Below are 20,584 nucleotides of genomic sequence, written 5' to 3' on the forward strand. Positions count from 1 at the left end.
AAAACAATTTTAAAGTTTGCCAGGTGTGGTGCTGTGAGCCTGTAGTCCCAGCTACTTGGTGGGCTTAGGTGGGAAGATTCCTTCGGCCCCAGAGGTCAAGACTGCAGTGAGCTGTGATGACACCTTTGCTCTCCAGCCTGGGCAACAGAGCTGAGACCTTGTTCCAAAAAAAATAAACAACATAAAAGAAATTCATGTATTTGTCACCTAGATTTAACAAATGTTAACAATTTGCCTTTGCTTCTGGGTGTTTTTGTGTGTGTATAGACAGGGTTTCTCAATGTTGCCCAAGCTAGTCTTGAACTCCTGGGCTTAGGCAATCAACCCACCTCAGCCTCCCAAAGTGCTGGGATTATAGGTGTGAGCCCCAAAACCTGGCCTGCTGCTGAGTCTTAAAAAATAAAAACTTATAGATACATCTTGGTGTGTGGGGAGGTGGGAGGTTGTTGGTTTTTTTCTTTTCTTTTGTTTTCTTTTGTTTTTATGACAGGGTCTCACTGTGTCACCCAGGCTGGAGTGCAGTGACACAATCTTGGCCTACTGTAGCCTCAACCTCCCAGGTCCAAGCGATCTTCCTCCCTCAGCCTCCCGAGTAGCTGGAACCACAGACGTGCACCATCACACCCAGCTAATTTAAAAAATATATATTTTGTAGAGATGTTTATCTACCTAGGTTGCACAGGCCAGTCTTGACCTCCTGGACTCAAGCAATCCATTTGCCTTGTTCTCACAAAGTGCTACGATTAGAGGCCTGAGCCACTGTGACTGGCTCAAGTCCTAAGTTTGATTCATAGTATTCTCATGCATGCTATATCAATAAACATATGTGGTTTTTTGGGGGGTTTTGTTGTTTCGGTTTGGTTTGGTTTGTTTTTGTTGTTGTTGTTGTTGTTTTGCATTTTATACAGTTTTTCAATTCTTGCTCTTTCTTTACCTTCCTTCGGAGATGTGATTTTTTTTTCCCAGTGGAAAAATCTTGGACTAAAACTTTGCATTTCTGGCTGCTAACTCAAATCCTCTATCTTTTCACCTGGATCATAAATAAGATTTTAGTGTTCAAATTCTGAAGATGCTTACATGAATGTTATGAAGCAACTTCTAACAAAATATTATAGATATTAGTTCCTAGCTGGAATTACTTAATCAGGATTCTTTTCAAGCTGTATGGAGTTTCACATACAGCTGCATACTCCATACTCCAAGTGTACAGTTCCCATAAGCTCTAATATGCTGAGAAAAATGTGCTTATACTTCATCACTTTCCCAAAATACACACTAGTAAAAGGCTACAAGGGCCAAAGCTCTGAAAAAGAACAAAGCAGTCTTTCCCAACAGCAGTACCGAAATTAGTAATTTGCTTACTGGTTCTGTATACTCTGACTAAAGGTAGCATCTGTTTCAACTTGTTGGATACTAGCAAAAGCTTCGTCAGGAGAAGCTTCCAAAGGATGGTGTAGAAAGGATATACAACTGCTGAGTGGACAAGAAGCCAATAAGTTGAGAACCAACAACTGGCTCAGCACATTCGTTGGGTAATTTACTTACTTGAGCATGAGTCCAGGAGGCTCAAACTAGATTACAAACTAAAGTGACTCACAATTTAGCAATCCATTTAGCCACCATTTGCATGTTAAAATGAGCCAGAAAATATAGTACAATTAATTGACTTTCTGGTCAATAATTTTTGGTTAAAAAAATATGTTAAAATAACATTGCTAAAGAGAATATAGGAGATTTGCTAACATTTATTTTGGTTTTAAAATTAATGACATAAGGTTTAACGGATTACTTTTAAAGGGTCAAAATGTATTGTCTGTTACCTATAAATATTTTTACTAGTCTTTAGACATCAGATTGAACTGAATTGAATGTACAAAGATCTGGCTCAATTGTGCAAGATAAAACCTATTCCTCAGAACAATGTCTTTAATAGGCAAAACCAAATAAATTGTTTACTACCACCAGAGAGTTGTTTAAGCTTCTCAACAACCCTATAGGTTGTATGTTACAGATGTAAAACTTAGGTATAGAGAGGTTAGGTAATTTGCCTCTTACTAGGTTAAGAAATCATAGAGCTAAAAAGTGGTGAGCAGAATGGCTTTGAACGCTGATTCTACAGCTTATGGTCTAGGGTGGTCCAAGTCTGTTAGGTGAGCTAAGGAGGATCACTAGATCTGGGGTCAGAAGACCTCAAACTGTATCCCACCTCTGCCATCTATGTGATCTTGAGCCCTTGAGCCTATCCAAGGCACTAATTCTACTTCACAGGTTTGTGAGGCTTCAGTATGATCGTGAGTGTAAATGGTGTTAAGAAATCTTTTCAACTATAAAATATGTCACCTTGGGTGAGTAGCTGTCTTTAAGCTTCATCTGTAAATTGAGGCTTATAATCACGGCATGATATGTGCTCATTGTGAAGATGAAATAAGGCAGTGAATGTAAACCATATGATACATTAATGCACCGTGCCTGGACCACAGAATTCAATCCAAGCGCTAGTTATTATTGAGCACGACACTTTTCTTTTTTCTGGCTCATGTAGGAAAATTTTAATAAACCTCTTAAACCTCTCGATGAATAGCCGTAGAGATGGGGTGAAAAACCCCCAGAGGACAGAGAATAGAAATTCTTTTTTCTTTTAATTACTTTCTTCCTAATTCCACTGTATAGACAGAAGGCTGAGGCCGGGGTGGTAGAGAACCTTGCGGTGCTGGAACTCACGTTGACGCCCCCAAGGAGCTCGGCTGCAGAGCCCTGGAGTCCCGCACTTCCGCCCGCCAGGTGGCGCTGGTTGTGTTGCCGACTCGGAGAGACTGAGCCTGGCCACGCAAGATGGCGCCGTCCGCGTTGCTGCGTCCCCTCTCTCGGCTGCTGGCCCCTGCCAGGCTCCCGAGCGGCTGTGAGTGTCCATCCTCCTGCAGGCCGACTCTACCCTCAGATTACCCCTCCTAAGGCGGACCCAGCCCACGGGTGCAGGAGGCGGCAGCGGCCCGGGTTCGTCCTGCAGTGACCTTCGCCGGCCGTCGACTCAAGGCCCAGCCCGCGCCTGTCCCCTACGCAAGACTCTCCGCTCCCCATCACCCGCCTTCAGCACTTATCCAAGTGCAACCTGAGCACTCTTGGCCTTTGTAAATGGGCTTTGGGTCTCTGCCTTCCCCACCTCTGTACGTTCGGTCCCGTAGACTGGGAGAGGAGACACCCTTCCCGGGCGCCTCCTACATGACCACTCCCGAGTCGTCTGAGGGTCCGCAAGCCCTTAAATGAGGCCTTGAAGGCCTCGGGCAGGACAGGTGCTACCTGTCTAACTCTCCCAGTGGCCCTGGGCGAAGTACTTGACCTCTCTGAACCGCTATTTCCTTGGCTGTTTAAGTGGGAGATGGGGGAGTTAAAGGGAGAATTAAATGCGATAATACGCACGTAAATGTTAGGGTTTTTTCCCTACCAGGCAGTAAGTTACAGATTTACAGACCCTCTGCCCCTTTCAGCTTCAGCGCGGTCAAAGTTCTACGTGCGAGAGCCGCTGAATGCCAAACCTAACTGGCTGAAAGTTGGGTTGACCTTGGGCACCACCGTCGTCTTGTGGGTCTATGTAAGTACTCCCGGATGTCGTGAGACTACGCCAGCGTGGTGGGGAATGAGATAACATTGCGAGATTGAATGGTGCTGTTACGTGTACGTTGTATGGCAGTGAAAGTCTCACAACAGTAGGATATTTATATAATTGCTGATACATATTTCTCCAAAAGGGAAATCTCCAGGACTAAAAAGAAATTAAGATTTCAGCAACATTGAGAAAGTATGATGGGACTGAAATTTCTGTTATTGTTCCTTAACATGGTTTTGTAAGGAATGGCAGTTTTACTAAATAGTAATTATACTTTATTTCTTAATGAGAATTGAGGCTAATTGGAGTTTTATAAAGGTACCTTTCTCAGATGCTGTAGGGTCAAACCAGCAGTGTACAAGTTGTACAAATTGAATCCCAGTAGACTTTCAAAACATTAGGTTTTAATCAATGTTTGTATAAATACATTGCTGGAAATTATATATAGTGTGTAGCTACCTTTTTAAAAAAATTTTCAGGCCAGGCGCAGTGGCTCACGCCTGTAATCCCAGCACTTTGGGAGGCCGAGGTGGGCGGATCACGAGGTCAGGAGATCCAGACCACTCTGGCTAACACAGTGAAACCCCGTCTCTACCAAAAATACAAAAAAATTAGGCGGGTGTAGTGGCGAGAGGCCGAGGTGGGCAGATCACGAGGTCAAGAGATCGAGACCATCCTGGCTAATACAGTGAAACTCCGTCTCTACCAAAAATACAAAAAAAAATTAGGCTGGTGTAGTGGTGAGCGCCTGTAGTCCCAGCTACTCAGGAGGCGGAGGCGGGAGAATGGCTTGAACCCGGGGGACTGAGCTTGCAGTGAGCGGAGATATCGCCACTGCACTCCAGCCTGGGCGACAGAGCCAGACTGTCTCAAAAAAAAAAAAAAAAAAAAAAAAAAAAAAAAAAAAAAAATTAGCCGGTGTGGTGGCGGGCGCCTGTAGTTCCAGCTACTCGATAGGCTGAGGCAGGAGAATGGCGTGAATCCAGGAGGCGAAGCTTGCAGTGAGCCGAGATATCGCCACTGCACTCCAGCCTGGGTGACAGAGCGAGACTGTCTCAAAAAAAAAAAAAAAAAAAATTCACGCCGTATGCTTTACACATAAACTTGCGTTTAATCATTTCAACAACACTATGTGGTACCTAATACTGTTGACCCGTTACAGATAGGAAACACACTTGGAGAAACTAGTTTGCTGAACCCAGTTCTCCTGACTTCAGAGGCCACACTATCCTATAAACCACTGTGAAACACTGCCTCTGTAGGACTAAAATTTGTTTTTAAAGTTAAAGTATCTGCTATATTCATATTTAAAATTTTGTTTTTTATCTGATGGGTTTGGGGCTTCCTCCACTGTCCCCCAGCTCTTAGATTTTTTAAATTTTCTTGTTAAAGTGGTTCAGATTGTTGACTTGGAAAGGGGTGAGATACTGAGTCACTCACAACTTAATAGTAACTCATCTTTTTTTTTTTTTTTTTTTTTTTTTTTTTGAGACCGAGTCTCGCTCTGTCGCCCAGGCTGGAGTGCAGTGGCGCGATCTCGGCTCACTGCAAGCTCCGCCTCCCGGGTTCACGCCATTCTCCTGCCTCAGCCTCCCGAGTAGCTGGGACTACAGGCGCCCACAACCGCGCCCGGCTAATTTTTTGTATTTTTAGTAGAGACGGGGTTTCACCGTGGTCTCGATCTCCTGACCTTGTGATCCGCCCGCCTCGGCCTCCCAAAGTGCTGGGATTACAGGCGTGAGCCACCGCGCCCGGCCAGTAACTCATCTTTTTGAATGATGTTGCTTATAATGAATTTTATACATTCTTAATTTAAGGTTTTCTCTAACAAAAAGCTTGATTACTGCTGAGAGCACTAGTGATTGAACTTGGATCTTTGATTGCCATGAATGTCATTGTATATAAACCGTTTTTCCAGTTGCATATTCTGTCAGACAGTGGTTCTAAAAATGTGACTATCCTCCATAACATCTAATTAATACACATACAGTTTTGTGGTGGGGTTGGTCATTCAATCAAGGTATCACACTTCTAAGATTAGAAGTATAACACGCACCCACCAACCAGCCTGGATCCCATTTAATAACCAAGTTCTACTATATCATATTGATTTACCCCTTTGTGATAAGCCATTTCATTACATTTATTACCCACCAAATAAGGTAAAATTTTTTGGCAGTAGTTGAATTCAAATTTTTGGCTGGGCACAGTGGCTCACACCTGTAATCCCAACACTTTGGGAGGCCAGGGTGGGTGGATCACCTGAGCTCGGGAGTTCAAGACCAGCCTGGCCAACATGGTGAAACCCTATCTCTGCTAAAAATACAAAAATTAGACATGCGTGGTAGCAGGCGCCTGTAATCCCAGCTATTCAGGAGATTGAGGCAAGAGAATCACTTGAACCCGGGAGAAGGAGGTTGCAGTGAGCCAAGATCGTGCCATTGCACTCCAGCCTGGGAGGCGAGCAAAATTCCATCTCAAAATAAATAAATAAATAAATAAATATTTAAGGTCTCCCTTCTCAAATTTAGTATGTCAGATTGTGGTGAGCAAGTGTATACCTTTCCTGATTTTTGAACTTTTGGATTGCTTAGCCTTTTATTTCTAACTAGAATAGTTGTTTATTTTTTCTATTCTTATTCCTCTTACAAAATATAAGTATCCAGGAAGATTACATTTCTAATTTTAACTGTTTAACTCTTTATAGCTCATCAAACAACACAATGAAGATATTTTAGAGTACAAAAGAAGAAATGGGCTGGAATAAACTTTTGAAATACTAACACAGTAAGTATACAAGTTTATTGGATGAATGGATTATGCAAATTAACTTGACCTCTTTTTTAAATACTGAAAAACAAGTTGTTGTTTGTTTTGTATTAGGTTTTTACATTTTAGCACCCACATTTCTGTCTGAGACAAATTTATAAATTTGTAATACCTTACCTCACGCAGCTGGTTTTGTTTTGGGGGGTTTTGGGTTTTTTGGTCTGTTGTTTGTTTGTAGACCTGTTGGCCAGTCTGGTCTCAAACTTCTAGCCTCAGGTGATACTCTTGCTTCAGCTTCTCAAAGTGTTGGAATTGTAGGGGTGAGCCACTTTGCTAGGCTCAAGAATCTTTTAGCATAATCATTTTTAATCACTACTCTTTGACTCTGTTTAAAGAAAGGTATGTTTAAGAATGAAACCAAAATCATATTATTTTCTTAAATCTAATAGTGCTTTATACTTTGCTTTCATAGCACTTATGACAAATTATTATTCTTTGTGTGTGTATTTCTTAATATCTGTTCGGTATCTTGTACACTTGAGTGTGAATTCCATGAGAACAGAAACCTATTTTATTGTCATTTATTCAGCAACTTGCTCATCTGGTCCATTTAGGAGTTTAATATTTGTAGAAGTGATGAATGTATAAGGGCAATCAATTCATTTTATTTTTTATTTTTGAGACGGAGTCACCAGGCTGGAGTGCAGTGGCACAATTTTGGCTCACTGCAACCTCCGCCTCCCGGGTTCAAGCGATTCTCCTGCCTCAGCCTCTCGAGTAGCCGGGACTACAGGCACGCGCTACCACGCCCAGCTAATTTTTGTATTTTTAGTAGAGACAGGGTTTTACCATGTTGGCCAGGATGATCTCGATCTCTTGACCTCGTGATCTGCCCGCCTCGGCCTCCCAAAGTGCTGGAATTATAGGCGTAAGCCACTGCACCTGGCCAGGGCAATCCATTTTTACATTTTTGTCTGTATGACTATTTCGTTATGATTGTCAACTCAACTAATATCCAACTGGACAGTTCGTGGTAAAAACCTAGTTGTGAACATGATACATGCCCAGCTAATTTTTGTATTTTCAGTAGAGACGGGATTTTGCCATGTTGGCCAGGATGATCTTGATCTCTTGACCTCATGATCTGCCCACCTCGGCCTCCCAAAGTGCTGGGATTACAGGTGTGAGCCACTGCGTTTGGCCAGGGCAATCAATTTTTAAATTTTTTTCTGCGTGACTATTTCATTATGATTGTCAACTCAGCTAATATCCAATTGGACAGTTCCTGGTAAAAACCTAGTTGTGAACAAGATAGCGTATTCTGCATGGTCCGTGATTTAAAAGAGAAAGTTTATTTTATATATAAAATATATACACCTGGCTGGGCGCAGTGGCTCAAGCCTGTAATCCTAACGCTTTGAGAGGCCAAGGGGAGTGGATCGCTTGAGGCAAGGAGTTACAGATCAGCCTGGCCAACATGGCGAAACCCCATCAATACTAAAAATACACAAAAACTAGCTAGGTATGGTGGTGCGTGCCTGTAGTCCCAGCTACTTGGGAGGCTGAGGCACAAGAATTGCTTTAACCCAGGAGGTAGAGGCTGGGAGGTTGCAGTGAGCTAATATTGGGCTACTGCACTCCAGCCAGCCTGGGCAACAGAACGAGACTCTGTCTCAAAAATAAATGAATGAATAAATAAATAATATATACATCTAATAGATATGTATCAAATATATGTAAGTATACCATATACGGTGTGTGTATATATATATGGTGTATTTCTGAAAACCCTTTTTAAAAAATCCTATATTAATCCTTTTATAAGTGAAAAGTCACTTAAAAATCTCAACTTTCATGATTGGGTTGATTAAAGTAAGTAACTTACATCTGCTGTATAATAAACATAGTGATCACAGACTATCCTTTGTTTTCCATATTTTATAACTCTGAAACTGAGCTCTTTACAGTTGATAATCGAAATATTTTGCCTTTTTTCTATTAGCACCCTGCCCATTTCACTACTCCAATCAGCCAATCAAGAGATAAAAATGAGCTGGGCTTGATGGCTCATGCCTGTAATCTCAGCACTTTGGGAGGTCAAGGTAGTGGGATAGCATATGCCCAGGAGTTTGGGCAACATAGCAACTTCGTCTTTACCAAAAAAAAAAAAAAGAGGTAAAAATGAAATAGGAATTTAAATACAAACCAGATGGCTTTTGCTATTCTTTCATAGTTAAGGCAAAATATTTTTTGTTAAAATTAAATAAAATCAGGTATTGGTACTCTTTGTGGGTTTCTTTTCTGATGTTCTAAGGTGAATTATTCAGAGTAGTTTAATTTTAATATTATTTCTGCTGGTTAATGCTACAGTTTTTTTTTTTCTTCATTATAGGTATGCTCCGTATAGTGATTTTAGCTGTTCCTCTGGATTCACCATCTGTTGAGTTGTAAATGTGAGAGAAAAAGTTATATGTGAATATATACCAAGTCAGCATTTGTATTTTGCATCATTAAATAAAAAGAAATAAAAATACTTCTGTATTCTTCAGATGAAGCATATTGTGACAACTTGTAGAAAATGTTAATTCTAAGGTATATTAATAGAAGTATTTCAATATGGAAGGTACCACCTGATAAGAAGGTCAGTGGTAATTAAGGACACATTGGTAAGAAAAGTTGTTGTGAACATAGATTCAAAAGTCAGGACTAGCTGGGCACGGTGGCTCAACGCCTGTAATTCCAGCACTTTGGGAGGCCGAGGCAGGCGGATCACCTGAGGTTGGGAGTTTGAGATCAGCCTGATCAACATAGAGAAACCCCGTCTCTACTAAAAATAAAAAAATTAGCTGGGCATCGTGGCACATGCCTATAATCCCAGCTACTCGGGAGGCTGAGGCAGGAGAATCGCTTGAACCTGGGAGGCAGAGGTTGTGGTGAGCTGAGATCGTGCCATTGCACTCCAGCTTGGACAACAAGAGTGAAATTCCATCTAAAAAAAAAAAAGTCAGGGCTGAAGGATTTACTCTTGTTGTCACCTTTTAATTTCTGATCAGAACATTTATTTAGTATATCAGGAAAGCAGAACTACCTTGTTACTCAAAAAACGTAGGGTCACAAAGATTAGAGGAGTCATTTTGGTAGGTTAGAAAGGAAGGATGAATCCTGTTACCAGAGTTTTTCTGACTCTCTCCTTGAATTTGAATGATTTTTATTTGGGTGACTACTTGTACTCACTGTTATAGCAACACAAAATTTGCTGTCTTAAAGTTGCTAATACAACTTTAAGCCTATGATTTTGCAAACTCTGACTCTTGGTTTTCTGTTTGTTTGTTTGTTTGTTTTGGAGGGTTTTGTTTGGAGATTTGTGAGACAGGCTTACTCCCAGGGTCAAGTGATTCTCTCACCTCAGCCTCCTGAGTAACTGGGACTACAGGTGTGTGCCACCATGCCCAGCTAATTTTTTTTAGTTTTTAGTAGAGAGGAGGTCTGTCTATATTGTCCAGGCTGGTCTCCAACTCTCAAACTCGAGTGATCTTCCCACCTCAGCCTCCCAAAGTGCTGGGATTACAGGCGTGAACTGCCGCGCCCAGCAACTATTGATTTTTTTTAAAAAGGATGAAGGGTTAATAGACAATTTTATTTTATTATTTTTTTTGAGACGGAGTCTCGCTCTGTCGCCCAGGCTGGAGTGCAGTGGCCGGATCTCAGCTCACTGCAAGCTCCACCTCCCGGGTTTACACCATTCTCCTGCCTCAGCCTCCCGAGTAGCTGAGACTATAGGCACCTGCCACCTCACCCGGCTAGTTTTTTGTATTTTTTAGTAGAGACGGGGTTTCATCGTGTTAGCCAGGATGGTCTCGATCTCCTGACCTCGTGATCCTCCCGTCTCGGCCTCCCAAAGTGCTGGGATTACAGGCTTGAGCCAGCGCGCCTGGCCGACAATTTTAAATGTACATTTGACTTCCACAGTAGGAGCACCATAACTTTCAACTCCCCAAAACCTTAACTATTACCAGGTACAGTAGTATGAGCCTATAATCCCAGCTACTCAGGAACCTGAGGCAGGAGGATCTCTTGAGCTCAGGATATAGTGCACTATGCTGATAGGATGTCCTCACTAATTTTGACATCCATATGGTGACCTCCCAGGAACGGGGGACCACCAGGTTGCCTAAAGAGGGGTGAACCGGCCCAGGTCAGAAACGGAGCAGGTCAAAACTCCCATGCTAATCAGTAGAGGGATCATGCCTATAAATAGTCACTGCACTCCAGCCTTAGCAACATAGCAAGACCTCATCGCTTTTAAAAAAAAAAAAAAAAAAAACTATTAATAGCCTTTTGTTGACTGGAAGTCTTATCAATAACAGTTAATTAACACATTTTGTATGCTATATGTATTATATACTGTTTTGTTTTGTTTTGTTTTGTTTTGAGACAGAGTCTTGCTCTGTCACCCAGGCTGGAGTACAGCAGCACAATCTCGGCTCACTGCAACCTCCGCCTCCTGGGTTGAAGCCATTCTCCCGCCTCAGCCTCCCCAGTAGCTGGGATTACAGGCATGCACCACCAGGCCCAGTTAATTTTTGTATTTTCAGTAGAGATGGGGTTTCACCATGTTCACCAGGCTGGTCTCGAACTCCTGACCTTGTGATCCGCCCACCTTGGCCTCCCAAAGTGTTGGAATTACAGGCGTGAGCCACCACGCCCAGCCTATATACTGTATTCTTACAATAAAGTGAGTTAGAGGAAACAAAATGTTTTTTAAAACAACTTGAAGGGGCCAGGCATGGTGACTGAATCCTGTAATCACAGCACTTTGGGACACCGAGGCAGGCAAATCACTTGCTCAGTTCGAGACCAGCCTGGGCAACATGGCAAAATCCCGTCTTTACAAAAAAATAAATACAAAAATTAGCCAGGCATGGTGGATGATGCCTGTAGTCCCAGCTACTTGTGGGGCTGAGACAAGAGAGTCTCTTAAGCCTGGGAAGCAGAGGTTGCATTGAGCCAGGAAACCACTGCACTCCTTAAGGAAGAGAACATGTAATTTATTAAGTGGAAGTGGATCATCATAAAGGTCTTCATCCTCATTGTCTTCACACTGAGTTGGCTGAGGAGGAAGAGGAAGAGTTGGTCTTTCTGTCTTGGGTGGAAGAGGGAGAAGAAAATTCTGTATAAGTGGATCTATGCATAAGAACCTGTGTAGTTCAAAGTCATGTTGTTCAAGGGTGAACTGTACTTCATTTGACCCTCAGGAAAGCCCATTTCCTTTTTTTTGAGACTGGATCTCCTCTTGCCCAGGCTGAGTGTGGTAATGCGATCACAGCTCACTGCTCCCTCGATCTCCTGGGCTCAAGTGATCCTCTCATCTCAGCCTCCCAAGTAGCTGGGACTACAAGGCCCATCCAGATCTGGCTAGTTGTTTTTTTGAGACGGAGTCTCGTTCTGTCACCCAGGCTGGAGTGCAATGGCTCAATCTCGGCTCACTGCAAACTCCGCCTCCTGGGTTCACGCCATTCTCCTGCCTCACTCTCCTGAGTAGCTGGGACTACAGGCGCCCGCCATCATGCCTGGCCAATTTTTTGTATTTTTAGTAGAGATGGGGTTTCACCGTGTTAGTCAGAATGGTCTCGATCTCCTGACCTCGTGATCGGCCCGCATCGGCCTCCCAAAGTGCTGGGATTACAGGCGTGAGCCACCGTGCCCAGCCTTTTTTTTTCTTAGATGGAGTCTCACCCTGTTGCCCAAGCTGGAGTGCAGTGGTGCAATCTCAGCTCACTACCATCTCCCCCTCCCGGGTTCAAGTGATTCTCCTGCTTTGGCCTCCTGAGTAGCTGGGATTACAGGCGTATGCCACCACACCCATCTAATTTTTTTATTTTTAGTGGAAACGGGGTTTTACCATGTTGGTCAGGCTGGTTTCAAACTCCTGACCTCTTGATCTGCCCTCCTTGGCCTCCCAGAGTGTGGGGATTACAGGTGTGAGCCACTGTGCCCAGCAATTTGTAAAAGTTTTTGTAGATATGGGGTCTTGCTTTGATGCCCAGGCAGGTCTCAAATGCCTGGGCTCAAGCGATCTGCCTGCCTCTGCCTTCCAAAGTTCTGGGGTTATAGGTGTGAGCCACCAGCAAAACCCTTTATTGTGAATCACTTAAAATTTGTTTCAGTTGTCACTTCGTTAATTTGTAATTTAAACATTTATCTTGAATTATGTAGTTGGGCCCAATGTAATCTCAAGATCTCTATAAGTGGGAGAGGGAGGCACAAGAATGTGTCAGAGTGATGTGATGTGAGAAAGAGTCTTCTTTGCCATTGCTTCTTTGAAGATGAAGCTAACAGCCAAGGTATGTCAAGAAAACAAATTCCCCCCTAGAGCCTACAAAAAGGAACACAGCCCTGCTAACACCTTGATTTTAGCCCACCTGCGTCAGATTTCTCACCTACAAAACAGTAAGATAATACATTTGTGTTGTTACAATAGTTGTGTTAGAGCAACAATATGAAGCTAATATGATTTGTCACATAGTAACAGAGTAAGAGTTCAAGTATCAACTACCAATTCAGGGCACTTTTCACTAAAACACTTAAAATTTCACATCTCTAAAGGGAATAGAAAACCAAGTTCCTGGCCGGGCGCAGTGGCTCAAGCCTGTAATCCCAGCACTTTGGGAGGCTGAGGTGGGTGGATCACGAGGTCAGGAGATCGAGACCATCCTAGCTAACACGGTGAAACCCCATCTCTACTAAAAATACAAAAAATTAGCCGGGCGTGGTGGCGGCGCCTGTAGTCCCAGCTACTCGGGAGGCTGAGGCAGGAGAATGGCGTGAACCCGGGAGGCGGAGCTTGCAGTGAGCCAAGATCGTGCCACTGCACTCCAACCTGGGTGACAAAGCGAGATTCCATCTCAAAAAAAAAGAAAACCAAGTTCCTGGCCATGAGGAAATGGGAGATCAGACAACTCTCATTATACCCGCTCCCTTTTGCACTTTGGATACAATAACTGGCCAGCATAAATGTTAAAATTTTAAAACCCTTGAAATTTTGGAAACTTACAGACTTGGAAATAAAGTACACCTTTAATGAACAGAACTTAGTGTACATTGGGCTTTGAGAATATAGCTACCTTGTGTTGTGTGGACCTTCCCCCTTTTTTTTTTTTTTTAAATTTTCCTTGTCTTCGCACAACTGATGATGGACCTACCTCTTGATTATGCCCCTTTGAGTCCAGGGAGCCATTCATGGAAGACCAGGGCTGTCCAAAAGAACTTTCCAATGATGGAATGTTCTGTTTGTGCTGTCCAGTACAATAGCCACTAGCCCCTTGTGGCTGTTAAGCATTTGGAATGTGATTAGTGTGACTGAATGTTTAGTATTATTTAATTTTAACTAATTCTTTTTTTTTTTTTCTGGAGATGGAGTCTCGCTCTATCACCCAGGCTAGAGTGTAGTGGTGCGATCTCAGCCCACTGCAACCTCCGTCTCCTGGGTTCAAGCAATTCTACCTCAGCCTCCGGAGTAGCTAGGATTACAGGCACCCACCACCATGCCCAGCCAATTTTTGCGTTTTTAATAGAGATGGGGTTTCACCACGTTGGCCAGGCTAGTCTCAAACTCCTGACCTCAGGTAATCCGCCTGCCTCAGCCTCCGAAAGTGCTGGGATTATAGGCGTGAGCCACTGTGCCTGGCCTTAATTAATTTTCAATATATATTTGTTAATACATTTAAGAAAAAATGTTTTGTAGAGACAAGGTCTCATTGTTTTGCCCAGGCTGGTTCTCACACTCCTGGGCTCAAGCAGTCCTCCCGCCTCGGCCTCCCAAAGTGCTGGGATGAACAGACCTGAGCCGCCGCTCCAGCCTAACTTTAATTAATTTAGCTAGATGGGGCTGGTGGCTGCTGTACTGAACCTCACCATTTAGAGTTGTGCCACATAGCGGCGCTGGTAAAAATGCTTCCTAAATTAAATAATTGGAACCTAACTCAAACTATGCTTTAAAAAAAAAAAATTGTGAAGATAGGCCAGGTGCAGTGGCTCACACCTGTAATCCTAGCACTTTGGGAAGCTGAAGCGGGTGGATCACCTGAGGTCAGGAGTTTGAGGCCAACCTGACCAACATGACAAAACCCCATCTCTACTGAAAATACAAAAATTAGCCAGGTGTGCTGGCCGGCGCCTGTAATGCCAGCTACTCAGGAGGCTGAGACATGAAAATAGCTTGAACCCAGGAGGTGGAGGTGGCAGTGAGCTGAGATCGAGCCATTACACTCCACCCTGGGGGACAGAGCGAGACTCCATCTCAAAAAAAAAGAAAAAAAATTGTGAGGATAGAGTGACTCACAGACCCCAAGAATAGGAGTGTACCTGAGCCCAGGAATAATTGAAGCCTGGAACCCAAATGTCATTAAGATTCTTGCTCTTGGCCAGGCGCAATGGCTCACACCTCTAATCCCAGCACTTTGGGAGGCCGATGTGGGCGGATCATGAGGTCAGGAGATCAAGACCATCCTGGCTAACATGGTGAAACTCCATCTATAATCAAAATACAAAAAGTTAGCCAAGCATGGTGATACTCAACCTGTAACCCCAGCTATTCAAGAGGCTGAGGCAGAAGAATCGCTTGACCCCGGAGGCAGAGGTTGCAGTTAGCCAAGATCACACCATTGCACTCCAGCCTGGGCGACATAGCAAGACTCCATCTCAAAAAAAAAAAAAAAAGGTTTCCATATAAAGAAAGATGCAGACAAAATCGTATGTCGAGTATAGTCAAGGAGTTTAATAGATCAAAATCGGGTAGACCTTTCTTCAAGATTTAGGTAGTCACACTTGAAATTATTAAGCTGCCTTGGAAAAAACAGGCTGTGTAAACTAAGTTTCTGATATAAGACGTTGTGGGTTGAATTGTTTCCCCAAAAAAAGTATGTTAAGATCCCAACCCCTAGTACGTCAAAAAGTGGACTTAATTGAAAACAGGTTCATTGCAGATGTAATTAAAGACAAGTTCATACTGGAGTAGAGTGGGCCCTAATCCAGTATGACTAGTATATTTAAGAGAAGAGGCACATAGGAGAAAATGGCCATGTGATGACAGAGGCAGAGATTGGATGAATCTACAGCCAGGGATTGCCGGCAAACAACAGAAGCTAGAAAAGTCAAAGAAGGATTCTCCATTAACTTAAAAATCACAAGATCTACAAGTTTGGAAATGGAAACTTTATTTCTTGTAAAGGGTTACAGCCTACAAGGTGGCCATCCTGCAGACTGGAAAGTATAACCTCCAGCAGAGCCCAGAGACAGGCACTTTGGAGGAGAAGGGATTGGGGTAGGAGCTTTATGCTGAACGGTTGGGTAAGCATTCATATTCAAAAGGTTACAGGAGGAGCTATGAATATTCACAGAGGTACTTGTTTTAGTCTGTTCTCACATTGCTGTAAAGAGCTACCTGTTGGTCAAGCGTGGTGGCTCACACCTACAATCCCAGCACTTTGGGAGGCCGAGGCGGGTGGATCACCTGAGGTTGGGAGTTCAAGACCAAGTTTCTCCGCTAACAATACAGAATCAGCCAGTCGTGGCGAAGCATGCCTGTAATCCCAACTACTCGGGAGGCTAAGGCAGGAGAATCACTTGAACCCAGGAAGCAGAGGTTGCAGTGAGCCAAGATCATGTCATTGCACTTCAGCCTGGGCAACAAGAGTGAAATTCCATCTTAAAAAAGAAAGAGCTACCTGTGACGGTGATTTATAAAGGGAAGAGGTTTAATCTGCTCATGGTTTTGCAGGCTGTACAGGCTTCTACTTCAGAGAGGCCTCAGAAAATTTAATTATGGTGGAAGGCAAAGGGGAAGCAAGCACTTATTCACATGGCCAGCAGGAGAGAGAGAGAAGATGAGCGAAGGGAAAAATTCTACACACTTTCAAACATCCAGATCTTGTGAGAAGTCACTATCATGAGAACAGTGAGGGGGGAACTCACCCCCATGATCCGATCACCTCCCACCAGGTCCCTTCCCCAACGCTGGAAGTTACAATTCAACATGAGATTTGGGTGGGAACACAGAGCCAAATGATATCAGTAGTCCTGATGCATGCATATTGGCCAAACATGCATGTAATATACAACTTGTGTTCGCTTTGGAGTGGAGACTTAACATTTCAATGTATTATAATTAGGCCCTGTATATCAAAAGATCTTTTTAGGATATGAAGGACTCAAGTGCTCAGCATCTGTAAACGGGCCAGAGCCAGTCCCTGGTAGGTGGTCCTTTTTTTTTTTCCTCCAAAGAAACATGGCCTTGCAGTTCAGTGGCACAATCAGGTCATTGCATCCTTGAACTCCTGGATTCAAGGTATCCCACTACAGGTGGGTGCTACCACACCCAGCCAATTTTCTTTTCTTTTCTTTTTGTTTTAATAGAAATGGAGTCTCAACATCTTGCCCAGGCTGGGCTTGAACTCTTGGGCTCAAGTGATCCTCCTTCCTTGGCCTCCCAAAGTGCTGTGATTACAAGCATGAGCCACCACACCAGCCTGGTGGTCTTATCAGGAGAAAGTTACTGAAATCAGTCTCTCATCCAAAGCTCTAGCTATAGCTTGTGGAACGGGGCCAGTTAGTGTCTGTTGATGAGCTACAATTGTTTTAATATTCCTTATCTGGATGCCAGTGCTTGTTTAGCTGCTAGAGAGAAAGAAAAACCTGTGGCAGTTAGCAATCGTTTATTCTTTAAGTGTAGGAGTGAGTGACTTAACCCTTGCCTAGCATGGCCTTAACTCCCATTTATAATTTGGTATCTTATTGCCACAAAGTCTAATCCATCAGTTTTAGGATCTCTATTTTAACATTTATGCTGGCCAGTTATTGTATCTAAAGTGCAAAAGGGAGCGGGTTTCTGGCCCCCTCAGGGCCAGAAACTTGGTTTTTAAGATTTTTCTGGGGTCCCCTTGGCCAAGAGGAGGTCTATTCAGTTGGCAGGGAGCTCAGGATTTAATTTTAATTTACATCCCCTATAGGTTTCAGAGAGGGAATGGCCCTGCCAACATCTTCATTTTGGACTTCTATCCTCCAGAAAACTATTAGAGAATAAATTGTTTTAAACCATCCAAGTTTGTATCCTTAGGAAAATAATACAGAAGTGTTAGGAAATCTGATGTTTATTTTGTTACAGAAGAGATAGTTAATAGATGGGGATAGTACTGAGTGACATTCAAGAATAGTCAGGCCGGGCACAGTGGCTCATGCCTGTAATCCCAGCACTTTAAGAGGCTGAGACAGGCGGATCACAAGGTCAGGAGTATGAGACCAGTCTGGCGATGGTGAAACCCCGTCTCTACTAAAAATACAAAAATTATCCAGGTGTGGTGGCACACACCTGTAGTCCCAGTACTAGGGAGGCTGAGGCAGGAGAATTGCTTGAACTGGGAGGTGGAGGTTGCAGTGAGCCGAGATTGTACCACTGCACACCAGCCTGGGAGACAGAGCAAGACTCCATCTCAAAAAAACAAAAAAAGAATAGCCTGAGAATTGATCACCTTGATTATCTTTTCTCCCTCACTTTAAGTAGTTTAAACCATGAAACATACGCTTATCAGGACTTTCTTAACTGCTTGCCAATTTGTCCTCCTAGTTGCTCCTCTAAATTGTTTAAGTGTGTGTCAGTATTTATCTCCTAAAACGTATAGGCAATAGCCTAAGAATTGAGTGCTCAGAAAAACTTAGCTGATTTTTCTGTGAAATGCAGGAAACCACTCAATCTTTGAAAATTTATTTTATTTATATAGCACTTAAGCCTTGAAAGTATAATTAATGTTGCCAGTAGAGGACCTTTATAATAATGTTTTTAAGACTAATATAATCTTTGTCAATAATCACAGTTAGATGGAAGTCATCTAAGGTAAGCCGAGTTATCTCTGACCCTAAATTCTTGTTTTTCCAACCAAACGAAGAAAAATTTCAAGGATGTGCTCAAGGGCAGCATTATGAGCAGTATGATTAATAGTTAGGAAACTATTGGCTGAGCCTTACAGAGTCTTCCATAGCAAAAATATGTTAAATTTATCTGGGGTTTGGAAGAAATAGTCTGCTATGGAGTGAATTTGACAACTCGAGGGCGTGTCCTCTCTTGGAAAATATTTCATCAAGATTTGAAAAGATTTTGTCATCAAAATGGAAAGCCACAGGAGCAGTTGCGTAGATAGAAATTCCCTTCAACTTGAAAGGCATGAGCTTTTAACTAAGGAAAATGATCTGGAGAAATGGCACTATTTATCTCACAGTTCTTTTATATCCCAGCTGGTATGGCCACATTCAACCTAGAGAGCGTGATAAGCTCCCCATCTAATAAGAGATGGTAGGATACAATGAATCCCACCATGTGCCACACTGAAAGGCAGCAGAGGGCAGCAGGAGAGCCTTGAGCTTCACCTTGGGCTGGAAGTCAGAATCTAGCACTGCTTCCTCCAACTAGCTGAGAACATTTTATATCCTTTTTCTTTTTTTTTTACTTTATTTTTTACATTTCATACCTAATGTGCTTTTTTTTTCTTTCTTTCTTTCTTTCTTTCTAAAAAAGAAACAGACAAGATTTTGCCATGTTTGCCAGGCTGGTCCTCAACTCCTGAGCTCAAGGCAATCCTTCTGCCTCCGCCTCCCAAAGTGCTGGGATTACAGGTGTGAGCCACTGTGGGTGGCTTTTGTTTTGTTTTGTTTTTTGTTTTTCAGACAGGGTCTCACTCTGTCACCCAGGCTGGAGTGCACTGGCAAGATCTCAGCTCACTGCAGTCTTGACCTCCTGGGCTCAAGCAGTTCTCCCACCTCAGCCTCCGGAGTAGCTGGGACTACAGGCATGCACCACCACACTCATCTATGTTGTAAACTTTTTTTTTTTAAACGGAGTCTCACTCTGTCACCCTAGTGATTAAACTAGTTAACTGTCTTTTTGAGTATCAAAAAACCAATCTGATCATTGGCTTGTACTCTTCATATGAGAATATGTTAAATATAATTATAATTGGGTTCAAGACTATAACTTCTGAGAAATGTTTATTTACATAGCAAATGAACAAATATTGTGCCTGTTACATGTCAACAGAACTTTAAGCTAGAAGTATTATGTTCACCTCCTTTTTGTTTTTTTAATTCATGACCACCAGTAAATCCTTGGACATTCCCACCCACCACCTTTGCTAAAGGGAATAATTGCCACCTCCCTCAGAGGGTTGCAGTGAAAATTAAAAGAGATAATAGATGTGAAAGTGCTTTATAATGTTTCAAATGGCAAACACACATAAGGGATTATTGTAGTAGGAAATGGTGTCTTCCAAAGAGTAATCATTTAGACAATGTTATAAACTTAATAAATTATTGGTTTCCATATTCAAACCATGACAAGTTCCTGTAGCCACAGTGAGACGGAAGAAACTAATAATTTAGTATTTTTAGTTGATGTGTTTTGTTTTGTTTTTTAGTTTTGGGGTGTTTTGTTTTGTTTTGTTTTTGAGACAGGGTCTTGCTCTGTCACCCAGGCTTGAATGTAGTGGCATGATCTCTGGCTCACTGCAACCTCCGTCTCCCGGGTTCAAGCGATTCTCCTGTCTCCGAGTAGCTGGGATTACAGGCGCGTGCCACCACGCCTGGCTAACTTTTTGTATTTTTAGTAGAAACGGGGTTTCGCCATGTTGCCCAGGCTGGTCTCCAACTCCTCACCTCAAGTGATCCGCCTGCCTCGGCCTCCCAAAGTGCTGGGATTATAGACGTGAGCCACTGCGCCAGGCCGCTGATGTGGAAATATTAATTTCACATCCCATAGAGGAATATACAGTGTTTTTGGAGTTTATATTTTAAAGTCATTGTAACGGTGAACTGTCTAGAAATTCAATCATTGTCTGGAGATTTTCTTACGATTCTGAGCATCACGCAGTGCGCTAATGGAAGACTGAGGCTACCCCTGCGCTCCTTGCATTTGTAAGAAACTTCCCGCTATCCTCCCCTCTCCTAGGAAAGCTAATGGAATGCGTGAGATAAAGTGGGTTCAGATTACATCCAGCGTGATAAACTGTGTCCTTATCTTAATCTCGTCCAATTCTCAAAACATTTCCAGCGTGCTGTGAGGAGATACATTCAGTGGTACAGAACGAGTCAGGCGGGCGACGGCGACTTATAGGTTCCCCATCCCTTTTCTGAGATGCCGCGGTCAGCTCTCGAGACTTCAGGGAAAGC

The 20,584-nt window shown here is 43.0% G+C and overlaps 2 protein-coding genes across 25 annotated transcripts in view; one reads left to right on the plus strand and one right to left on the minus strand.

Annotated features, from left to right (window-relative positions):
• Positions 1-8,906, plus strand: part of NDUFC1 (NADH:ubiquinone oxidoreductase subunit C1) — an 829,703-nt gene extending 820,797 nt beyond the window's left edge. For 12 of the 24 annotated variants that reach the window (XM_050790283.1, XM_050790285.1, XM_050790279.1 and 9 more), the window contains exons 2-5: positions 2,807-2,899; positions 3,486-3,589; positions 6,312-6,391; positions 8,766-8,906. In XM_050790283.1, coding sequence (XP_050646240.1) covers positions 2,833-2,899; positions 3,486-3,589; positions 6,312-6,371 — 231 coding nt within the window. In that variant the 5' untranslated portion in view covers positions 2,807-2,832 and the 3' untranslated portion in view covers positions 6,372-6,391; positions 8,766-8,906. Of the gene's footprint in view, positions 1-2,686; positions 2,691-2,806; positions 2,900-3,485; positions 3,590-6,311; positions 6,392-8,765 lie in introns of those variants that run through there. The other 12 variants (XM_050790272.1, XM_050790287.1, XM_050790296.1 and 9 more) reach the window with 2 other exon arrangements.
• The window catches only part of RAB33B (RAB33B, member RAS oncogene family), a 312,558-nt gene that overhangs the window by 182,937 nt on the left and 109,037 nt on the right, over positions 1-20,584 (minus strand). The gene's annotated exons all lie outside the window — the stretch shown is intronic.

The sequence above is a fragment of the Macaca thibetana genome, chromosome 5 (genome assembly GCF_024542745.1).
Source record: "Macaca thibetana thibetana isolate TM-01 chromosome 5, ASM2454274v1, whole genome shotgun sequence".
Taxonomy (NCBI): domain Eukaryota; kingdom Metazoa; phylum Chordata; class Mammalia; order Primates; family Cercopithecidae; genus Macaca; species Macaca thibetana.